The 11,585-nt window shown below is 31.7% G+C and overlaps 1 protein-coding gene across 1 annotated transcript; it reads right to left on the bottom strand.

Moving 5' to 3' along the window:
* Positions 1 to 4,099: 4,099 nt before the first annotated feature.
* On the bottom strand, positions 4,100 to 10,142 carry LOC111089486. Its single transcript, XM_022402098.1, has 4 exons — positions 9,915 to 10,142; positions 8,998 to 9,175; positions 7,797 to 8,011; positions 4,100 to 6,145 (listed from the first exon to the last, which is right to left on the bottom strand). The coding sequence occupies exons 1-4, from the start codon at positions 9,984 to 9,986 to the stop codon at positions 5,990 to 5,992; spliced, it is 621 nt and encodes a 206-aa protein (XP_022257806.1). The 5' UTR covers positions 9,987 to 10,142; the 3' UTR covers positions 4,100 to 5,989.
* Positions 10,143 to 11,585: the final 1,443 nt, after the last annotated feature.

Below are 11,585 nucleotides of genomic sequence, written 5' to 3'. Positions count from 1 at the left end.
ATCTTTATTTACAGAAGACTGTAAGATAAAATAAAATTACGTACTAGTTCATAAACAAATTATCCTGGCAAAAGAAAGTAGAACCCGCTCTTCAGAAAAATACAATGTAATCATACATCCCCGAAATTTCAATATCAAAACGATAACTTTTGTTAATTGCTGACTATAATATAATATAAAAACAATACAAACATAAGCATGTTCGATTTCACACGGTAGAGAGCATATAGCCTGTTGTGTATACACTAAGAAAACAACAACGCTTGACTCATAAATAAAAAAAAAAAAATAATCTTTTGAGTTGAGGTTGGGTTTGACTTTTTTTTTTCCTAGGCGTACAATATATTGGTGTGAAAAATCTTGAAGTTTGTTTATTGGTAAACACAATATATTGGTGTGAAAATGTTGTACTTTCTTGAAGTTTGTTTATTGTTATATCTGTGCTCTTTCCACGGCCGGTATCGAAACCCGATTTTGGATCTTTTCTGTTTCATGCACCGCGTTCAAATAGATATAAATATATATTTTGGAATGTAGTTTTTTAATACTGATTTCAGAAATATAAACTATAATTTGGAGAAATGAAAAGAATTTTTTTATTTTGCCACGTTAGGTCAGTTTATGTGAGGTTAGATCAAGTTAGACTAATTAGTAAACAATTACATGTTTATTTGAATAAAAAATGAATTTAATTTTTAAAAAATCTTTAAAAAATGGAAATAATTTCCCATTATTTCTTTCCCCTGTAAAAATTGATTCAACAACTTTTAATTTATATTTATTAAATCTGCAGCAAGTTTAAAGTACTTGGAATGTGGTTAAAGAGACGTAACAAGCGACATTGTGGAACCAATCGTTACATGATTGACTCGTATCTCTGGGAGTTCGTTTGGCGTCGTAGGCATGAAAATGATGATCTTTTCAAGCAAAACATTTAAGAAATATTTCTAAATTTTCACATTGAATTTGTTATATTGACACTAGATACATTGTATTGTCTTGATGTCTTGCAATTCTTTTAAATACATAGGTATATATGTAATGATAAAAGTACTTCCTTTGTTTCGTAAGCAAATTAAAAACATATTTAAAATATTTCTTTTAATTCCTCCAAATTTGAATTTATATTTCTGAAATCACCATTAAAAACTACATTCAAAATATATATTTATTTCTATTTGAACGCGGTGCATGAAACAGAAAAGATCCACGATTTTTTAGCATTATAAACCCTTAGACTTGCCGTTGAGCGACTTGGAATCACTGGAAAATACGATTATATTCTGGAATATATAAAGAGAAGTTAATGATACAAATCTTAGTAATCCATAACAAAGGGAAGCTAATGATACAAATCTTAGTAATCCATAACAAAGGGAAGCTAATGATACAAATCTTAGTAATTAAGATTTGTATCATTAACTTCCCTTTGTTATGAAAACTTCCCTTTGTTATGAATTACTAAAATTTGTATCATTAACTTTCCTTTGTTATGAATTACTAAGATTTGTATCATTAACTTCCCTTTGTTATGAATTACTAAAATTTGTATCATTAACTTCCCTTTGTTATGAGTTACTGAGATTTGTATCATTAGCTTCCCTTTGCTATGGATTACTAAGATTTGTATCATTAGCTTCCCTTTGTTATGGATTACTAAGATTTGTATCATTAGCTTCCCTTTGTTATGGATTACCAAGATTTGTATCATTAGCTTCCCTTTGTTATGAATTACTAAGATTTGTATCATTAGCTTCCCTTTGTTATGGATTACGCTTCCCTTTGTTATGAATTACTAAGAATTTGTATCATTACCTAGTAATTCATAACAAAGGGAAGTTAATGATACAAATCTTAGTCACTTTTACACTTAATGAGTAAGGGTTCAAGTCGCTGTTGATGTCGTATTTTATCCTCTAATTGAGATTGAAACTTGCTCAATGTAGGTATGATAATGCTTTCTGCTTAAATTAAAGACTTTTAAAGGGCATGTGATTTACACCAGGACACATGAAAATGCTATCCTTCCTTCGATATCACAGACAATTTTTCGTGACCATTAAAACACATAAAAAAGTTGAAGTCTGATATCAGCTATCTAGAGTTTGTCATCCTGAGAACACTCAGACATCTTGTTCCTTTACAGGTCACCATGTGTTTGATTCTCATCTGAGTACACGTAAAATCGCCCGTGTCTGAAAACGAACACGATTTTACTCTGGACACAGATGGCATGTAAGTTTTTTTTTTGTTTTTATTATATTATATATATATATATATATATACCAATAAAGATGATCGAGACTAAAGTAAACTGAATCTTAGATAAATAAATATCGGTTTTAAGTACAGTAAATAAATGTCAAAATTAACTACAAATGTTATAGACACTAAACTGGAGCGTATAGAAGTCCCATTTTAAACTCCGAAGGCAGATGTTTTTTGTTTGTTTTTTTCCCGCTCTTCTTAATTTGTCCGTTTCGGATTCAAAATCAAAGGTGTGTAAAAAATAGCATTTCAGGTTCTTTTGGTTCGATATCAGAATTTGTCAGTTGGACTGGATGAAACTCTATTTATATATGCAGTATAAGAGTACAAAGTTAGGTTTAATTATTGGGAGAAAAACAAATGTTAGAGCATGTAAGTTGTAACTTGATTTATGATTAGAACATTTTAGAGCTTAATATCTCAGCACGAACATGTTCATAACAAGTGTAACTTAATTTTATGACTTGGTTACATTTTAGAACCTAATTTCTCTGCATGATAATGTAATGTTGTTTTATGACTATAATATAAAATTTTTAGAACTTCTCAACATGTCTATGTTTATAATACTTGTTTGTTATGGATTTCGCGCAAAGCTACACGAGGGCTATCTGCGCTAGCCGTCCCTAATTTTGCAGTGCAAGACTAGAGGGAAGGCAGCTAGTCATCACCACCCACCGCCAACTCTTGGACTAATCTTTTACCAACGAATAGTGGGATTGACCGTCACATTATAACGCCCCCACGACTGAAAGGGCGAGCATGTTTGGTGTGACGGGGATTCGAACCCGCGACCCGCAGATTGCGAGTCGAGCACCCTAACCACCCGGCCATGCCGGGCCTTTATAATAATGTAAATAGCTTAGTTCTTATACTTCAAGTGTATTTATGCTGTAAGTTGTGATACAAATTAAGTATCCATTTTGAAAAACGTCATAAACTTGGTTTTCTAAGTGTGAACTGGATGGAAATAGTTGATTATCTGTTGTATGATAAATGTTGCTGGATATACGTAACACCGAGGACAAGTCAAGGCATCATATCAGTTATAGTTTAGTGAGTTACATAATTATCTGATAATCACGTTAAAATACACCTGAAATATATTAACGATTGAAATAAGAAAAGAAATAAATTAAAATAGCATTCGAAAGCCACAAAATCTAATGGTTTTCACAAACTTTGCACCTAAAACTATAGAATTTTCCTTATAAAATATAAATCAACTTTCTATTTTTTTGTTTTTTATAAAATGTTATTGAAAATAATGACAGTACTAAAAAATCGGCTTCAATGAACAATTACTTCATTGTAGTGTTTACTTTCCTTCAGATGAAAGATATGATTACACGAGCCTGGTGTTTACTTTCCTTCAGATGAAAGATGTGATTACACATGCCTGGTGTTTACTTTCCTTCAGATGAAAGATGTGATTACACGAGCCTGGTGTTTACTTTCCTTCAGATGAAAGATGTGATTACACGTGCCTGGTGTTTACTTTCCTTCAGATGAAAGATATTATTACACGTGCCTGGTGTTTACTTTCCTTCAGATGAAAGATGTGATTACACATGCCTGGTGTTTACTTTCCTTCAGATGAAAGATGTGATTACACATGCCATTCAACGTCGACTTGTTTCACATTTAACCACTCGTTTGATAGTGAAACCATAAACCTGTACCTTTTGGTTTTTGAAGTAAAACATTTACTTGGATGGAAATGTTGTTTTCCTAATATGATAGGAATATGTGTGAACAGATAACTCTATAAACCTAAACAAATATTTAAGAATGAACATTTATTAAACAAATTTGTTTCGCTGCTGGCAAATTTTAAATTTCTATATAATTCTATATAATTAAGACATTTGATCTTATCTAATTAACGATTCATCTAAACAAATTTTCGTCATTAGTAATTTAAAGTGACGAGTATATTTAGAACAAAAACTTTCATTGCTTCAAATTTTCGTCATTAGTAATTTACAGTGACTGGTATATTTAGAAGAAAAAAGACTTTCATTGCTACAAAATTTCGTCATTAGTAATTTACAGTGACAAGTATATTTAGAACAAAAACTTTCATTGCTTCAAATTTTCGTCATTAGTAATTTACAGTGACTGGTATATTTAGAAGAAAAAAGACTTTCATTGTTACAAATTTTCATCATTAGTAATTTACAGTGACTGGTATATTTAGAAGAAAAAAGACTTTCGTTGTTACAAATTTTCATCATTAGTAATTTACAGTGACTGGTATATTTAGAAGAAAAAAGACTTTCACTGCTACAAAATTTCGTCATTAGTAATTTACAGTGACGGGTATATTTAGAACAAAAAAGACTTTCATTGCTACAAATTTTCGTAATTAGTAATTTACAGAAAAAAGACTTTCATTGGTTGAGAAATGCGGCCTGAATACCTAAGTTCAAATAAAAAAAAATACAAATGTGAGAATGTAAATAGTTTTTCACATTTAGTTTCCCGCCAAGGTTTTCACAAGCGTGATAACCACATTAATATAAACTGTTTGCTAAATAACTTCTACTTCTTTCGCCTACTTTAAATTGTCTTGCTTGAAATTATAATCATATCTTTGGTGGAAGTCACTAGATTTACATAAATGATATATTATTTGTAAGAATAACGGCAACAATACAATGACTAATAACTACGAATATAATTATTTTTACACCTTTGGGTGAAAATCGAAATAGTGTTTCTGCGATTAAATTAGGCAGTATATTGTTTTTGTCGTATATGCACACTCATAATAACTACATATAGCAATATTAAATAAATTATTCATATGAGAAATAAAGAAAAATAAATTTAAAATAGACTGAAATATTTTATTCTAATATATAACTTCTACAGATGGCGCTACGGATGATGAGCGAAATATGTCTGGAAATTAGTTTCTCCTTGAGTTTGGGTTTACATTTAATGGAAACAAATTTGCTCCATTTAGTTTATTATGTATAATCGAAAGGATTAGCTGTTCTTCAAATCTCAAATATGAAACATTTAGGGCAGACGATAAAACTATGGACAAAAAATCCTAATTATGTGTAAATAATATATCAGATACCTATTATACATTCTCATCATTTTTATATATTAATTAATGGAGATTGGATCTACAAAATATAGTGTAATTACGAGGGTTTTGATTTCTTGCTAAAATTAAACAGGAGCAGTTAATTTCTTTAAAATAGTTTGTAGTTTCCCTTTGAAAGATGGCAACATACAACTTAGAATTGTATTTATATATATATATATATACACACACACTAAAAAGTTTGGATCCAATGTTTTAAGCGAAAATAATATTGTGTGTTTTAGCTTCGTTTTCAAGGCAATGGTACAGTTGTTTTTTTCTTGATAGGTGAACCTTCGGTAAGCTACATAAATAGATTTATTAACGTTTTCATCGCTGGTTGTGTTATTTCACACACTAGCCGCCAGAACAGTTTAACTGGCGAAGACCTCCTACCATCTTTGTCAGGGAAATTCTAGTAACATTAATAATCAAAGTTGGATCTCAGATATCGCCACTGTAAAACGAGAAAGCATTGTAAGGTTACATTCCTTGAAAAGCTAAAGACAAAAGAAAGTGATTTCACTAGAAACGTCAGCAAGTGGCGTTAAGTTAAATGACCAAAGTATTTATTATTATCTGTTTAAAGATGGGTAAGTATGTACTTTAAACGAGTTCAACTTAAAGTACTACGCATATCAAGCACTGTGTGACTCTGTTTTGTCCTCGTGGATGGCGCCAAGCCATCGGGGTCTCATTCCCTTCCAATGTCTCGTTACCATGGAGATTGAGAGATGAGATTGAGCTATTATCTTCTCTTGATCTTCTCTGGGATCTCTGAAAATATGCACCAGAGAAAGATAGCATCCAGCAACGTTTTTGTTTTAAAGATAAATGACGTAAACTAAGGCACTAAAAACAGTATTTCTGTCTCAGAATTAAGAAGTAAACAATTGTTTTAAGAAATCTTAAACTGAATAAGTCTTGTCGTGAAAATAAAACAGCAAAATTCAAGCCGTCTCAGAACTCTTATTTTATAAAAAGTACATTCCTCGTTATCAAGTTTTAATACTTTATAGACGTTTCGTTTACACCACGTGATAATAGTAGCTACATAAGGTAATTACTGATTCTTCTTTACACATTTCAACACGTGGGGTTAAGTTACTTATAAATTAAAATACTTGATCTCAGATAAAGCTTTTCTATCATTAAAAATAAGTAGAATAAAAAAATTAGTTTTACTATGTAACTTTATGCCCTAATGCCGACAAACATATTTTAACAAAGACTGAATCTTTCAATAACGTGCAGAGGCCATTAAAATGGCAGGGAGTCATTGGCGAAAAGGGCACTCTTCAAGCATCTCAAGGCAAGATTTATGTGGGAGGTAGGGAGGGGTTAATGGGAGAGTACGTGGACTGTGGGTTGCTTCTGTTATATATAGGATAAGATCCTCTTTTATTCCTATCCAATCAGTCTTTTAAATCTAAAACTAAAGTGGATTTACAATGTTAGAAACTGGGTTTCGATACTCGTGGGGGGACGAGCACAGATAGCCCATTGTGTGGCTTTGTGCTTAACTTCAACCAAACAAACTAAAACTAAACAGTGAATTATTGTGTATTAATACTTAATAGAAGGTCACAATTATTGTGTATTAATATTTAATAGCAGGTCACAATTATTGTTTTTACTGTAACATCCTATGTTCCATTAATTTTAAAATTCATAACTCACAACAAGCAAGATGTGGGCGTGTCTCTTATTAGTTAAGGGAAATATTTATGACTGATAAAAGGGGTGCTTTTGACTCAAAAGAGTAGAAAAGCGCAGGCTTTAGCCCACCCAGCCATTACCCTGTGCACGTCACTAGAATATTTTAATTTTGGGTTTTCAGATAAATATGTTTGATTTTCTCTAAAACAACTGTCAACTATATAAAAGTTATAAATAAGACTATTATTTGTTTGTTTGTAGTTAAGCACAAAGCTACGCAATGGGCTATCTGTGCTCTGCTCACCACAGGTAAGGAAACTCGGTTTCTAGCGTTGTAAGTCCGCAGATATACCGCTGTGCCACTGGAGGGCAATTAGGATGAAAATTACTAATGAAAATAATTGTATTTATTTTTTATACAAAATTATTCAACATAAATTTAAAGAGTATAAGAGTCGGGCTGCGGATTAAAAGGTCCAAGTTATGAGTCATGATATGCTGCTAATCAACTCCAACTTTCAAACGTGGGGGCGTTATAACTGTAACAATCAATCCACTAAGCATTTGAGAATAAACGTATAGGCAGCAAGTGATGCTTCCTGGTTGTGCTTCCAGCAGTTTAAAACCAGGGGTGGCTTTATAGTTCAGGTTGAAAATATCAAATATTACAATGTCTCTAGTTGAGGTAGATTTTTAAAAAAATCTTTCCTCACTATACTTCTTATGTAGCCTTAAATAAAGAATCTATAACTACAATATTTAAAGATACCTCTTCTAAACTAGTTGGTCCACCTTCTGTATTAATAGATCCAGTCCAGTATTCTGAGGCTATTGTGGCTCGAGGTGGTGAGTAAATCTTTACTTGAGTGTGTGGCGCCCTCTGTGAAACATCACAGGAAACATAATAAAAAATTCTTTCGGTGATATCATTAAATCTCTGCTCCCAGTCAGCCTGCCTGCCACTACCACCATGTCCTCCGATTCCTATGTTTAAAATTGGAATTGTTAATTATATGAATTGTTACTAATTGTCAAATAAAGTTAAAATTGAATTATCTTATGTTACGACGGCCATTTTAAAATCAGAAATATTTAAGTTTTGTCGACGAAGATTATTTTCGGTTACTTAAACTGTAGATATCGTGGTGTTTTATCTAAAAAAGTTGAAACATTTTTAACGGTTTGTTAATTGTGTGGTAGTTAATATATTTGAATTCGCGAAAAATTTCAAATTAATGTATTATTTTACAGATTCAGTAAATTTACAGATTTGTCAATTTAGAAATCTATACAGTTGTAGCACTGAGCGTATAATAAAATGTTTTAACTGAAACTGGAATACTGGGTATGAAAGATTATAACATAGATCTGATTTAGATGCAAAACATACTCTAATAACCATCTAAGCTACAGGATTTTTGAGAGACGTGCGTTCACTTTTCACTATCACGGTTTTTGTTAGAACGATAATTGGTAGGATTTTTAAGCTATGCTATACAGTCTTTAATCCATACAATATATTCGTTAAATAATCTGCTACGCATATAGTCGTTAAATAAGTTGTTTTCGCATTGCAGAGCTACATGATGAGCCCAAACGCGGCAAAGTTTTTGTAGCAGTGAAAAATGTAAAAATTTACACAGTTGATAAATACTACTACTACAGTAAATGTTCTTCGAAATCACGTTTCATCCAGTAATATTGTATTAAAATTATATTAGGTGCAACTAATAAAATATATTTAACACTACCTTATCTAGAAATGTTATGTGTTGTACAATAAAAATTAACACATTTTAAATAAGATTACTTCCTTAAATGTTTATATAAAGGTGAATTAACGTTTTGTTATTTGGTTTTAATAGGACGTGTAAAGAAAATTTATAAGTTAAAATACTATCAAGTTATGGTTCGGGTCAATTTGACAGAATTGTTTAAACACTCCTTTTAGATCTTATCACATTTCTTACCACACAAGTCAACATACACCAGTGAATTAAGTACTATAGCCAGTGGTCCTGGGGGTGGCCACGGAGTTGGCTCCATCATCACTGGAATAACTGGTTTTCTTAAAACATCAGCTAAGCTGGCTTCACGAGAGCACGTGGGAGAGGCTGCATATCGTGGTGTTAGACAGCAGATTACCACCTGGTAATGAAGGGTTAAACATTTTTCACTGTTTCAGTGAGATTTCTAGAAACTATATATTTGAGGCTATTTTCTAACAACCATCCTTCAAAATGTGTTGAACTAGCTATAATGTAGAACAAAATTACACTTGCTTAGAACATTTTATAAAACCTGATGCTTTAATCCAGTCTACGTGTTTGTCTAAAGCATATGTAATCTACATAATTTTTTTACAATAAAGTGTTCGTTTAAAGTACTTGTAACTACATTAGCCGCATTTTCGTAATGATTTCAAAATAAAGTGTTCCTTAATGTATTTGTAGCCACATTAGCCAAATTTTATCATATCGATTTCAAAAATAAAGTGTTCGTTTAAAGTACTCGTAGCCATATTAGGCACATTTTTCATAATTATTTCAAAATAAAGTATTCGTTTAAAGTACTTGTAGCCATATTAGCCAAATTTTATCATATCGATTTCAAAATAAAGTGTTCGTTTAAAGTACTCGTAGCCATATTAGGCACATTTTTCATAATTATTTCAAAATAAAGTAATCATTATAATTCAAATGTTTATTGTGAAACATCAAATTTAATAATCATTTTGAATATTAACATTCTATATAAAACAATCTATCTAGCTTAGTCATGGCTAGAGATAATAAAAGAGGTTAATCTATAGACAGTGGAAAAAAAAAAGTTTGAATTAATTTTCACAAACTCAAATGGGTCAACAGTTATGTTTTTCAAAACCAACCTTTGCTCCACTGATGCCTTCATAAATCTTTCCGTAAAGAGAGTCTCCACCTCCAAGCTGACCAACGTCCATCCAACAAGGATACCCAGCAAGTTCCAGCCTTCTTCGAAGTTCAAGTACAGTTTCTTGAGATTCCCACTGGTAACTAATAAATACTGGGGGTCCAGGATACTCAGGCTCTGCAGAAAAGTTCAATTGTAGCTGTCGTTTAAGAAAAAAAATGTATGATAACAATAATAATCGGTTAGGCTCTGAATGCCGAACGTTGAAGAAGGATTGTAGACCATTAGATACAAAAGTTGTAATAAAAACCACGATAGACTGAAGCTTTTTGTTTCTTCAAGTTTCTGTTAAATGGTCCATGATGGACATCAACTCCGAGATGTGCAAAAACAACGGTCTAGCCTCTTTCTCCCACGTGCTCTTTTAAAGACAAATTAATGGTCAAATTAAGAGAAGTGTTGAAAAAATTACCTGCAGTATAAAATTATTTGTATTAACAAGCAGCTTACGGTTATGTTTGGTGAAGTTGCAGGTTTGATCTATCTCTTGATTCACTCTCTACTGAGTCGCACGAGAAAGTGCTGCCCTTGGGTTATTGGTCCATCCTTACTTTAAAATGGTTTATTTTATATATGCGGGCACTATTTTATTGTATTTTTAAATGTTAGCGTTTTTTTTTTATCTAAGCTAGTTTTCACTTAACTTGCAAATTTTAAACAAGCAACCAACAACAATATAAGCATTTTTTATTTAATAAAAGCTAGTATTTACTAAAGTTACAAACTTCTAACAAACCATCAACAACAATATAAGCATTTAGTATTTAATAAAAGCGGGTATTTATTGAACTTTTCAACTTCTAAGAAACCACTAACAATAATATAAGAATGTTTTATTTAGTAAAAGCTGGGACCTACTGAAATGTTTAACTATTTATCTGGGTCTATTCATATGTGAAAAGTAAAATTATGAAATTAAAAGAGGTCTTTGATCACATTATCTATATAAACATTCGGTTTGGTTTGTTTGAATTTCGCGGAAAGCTATACAAGGGCTATCTACGCTAACCGTCCCTAATTTAGCAGTGTACGACTAGAGGGAAGGCAGCTAGTCATCACCACTCATCGCCAACTCTTGGACTACTTTTTTACCAACAAATAGTGGGATTGACCGTCACATAACGCTCCTACGGCTGAAAGGGCGAGTATGTTTGGTGGGACGGGGATTCGAACCCGTGACCTTCAGATTGATAAATATTCGGGAAAAAATGTTTTATGGATTATTACGTCTTTTTCCTACAAATCGCACAACCACTCACTAACTATTTTTAAAGTTAAGCCTATATTTATTTGCCGTATAGTATCCAGGTTTAGTGTTTCCAATAGGTGGTAAAAAAAAACAACAACATTTTACAAAGGAACTAGTTATATTGTGAAAAAATTTTAAACAAACGATGCCATTATTTTCGCAAACCAATGTTTACTTGTGTGTCGTAAAATTACTGAATAACTTTTATTTCAATAAAATTAGAGGTACTAGCCTATCACCAAAATGAATCTTAAAAAATGCAATGTTATCATAAAATTAAAGGTACTAGCCTATCACCAAAATGGATCTTAAATAATGCAATGTTATCATAAAATTAAAGGTACTAGCCTATCACCAAAA

Source organism: Limulus polyphemus, unplaced genomic scaffold (genome assembly GCF_000517525.1).
Source record: "Limulus polyphemus unplaced genomic scaffold, Limulus_polyphemus-2.1.2 Scaffold6415, whole genome shotgun sequence".
In the NCBI taxonomy this organism is placed as follows: Eukaryota; Metazoa; Arthropoda; class Merostomata; order Xiphosura; family Limulidae; genus Limulus; species Limulus polyphemus.
The sequence above is the reverse complement of the archived record's forward strand: the minus strand, read 5'-3'. Positions and strand labels throughout refer to the sequence as shown.

Bases quoted from the DNA above. Each gene is read 5' to 3' on its own strand.
- LOC111089486 (XM_022402098.1), bottom strand. From the start codon at position 9,986: ATGGACGTTGGTCAGCTTGGAGGTGGAGACTCTCTTTACGGAAAGATT. The intron at 9,176-9,914 runs GTTGGTTTTGAA...CTTCATTACCAG, and splicing joins AAGGCATCAGTGGAGCAAAG to GTGGTAATCTGCTGTCTAAC. The intron at 6,146-7,796 runs GTATCTTTAAAT...GCATATTTTCAG, and splicing joins GACCAACTAGTTTAGAAGAG to AGATCCCAGAGAAGATCAAG.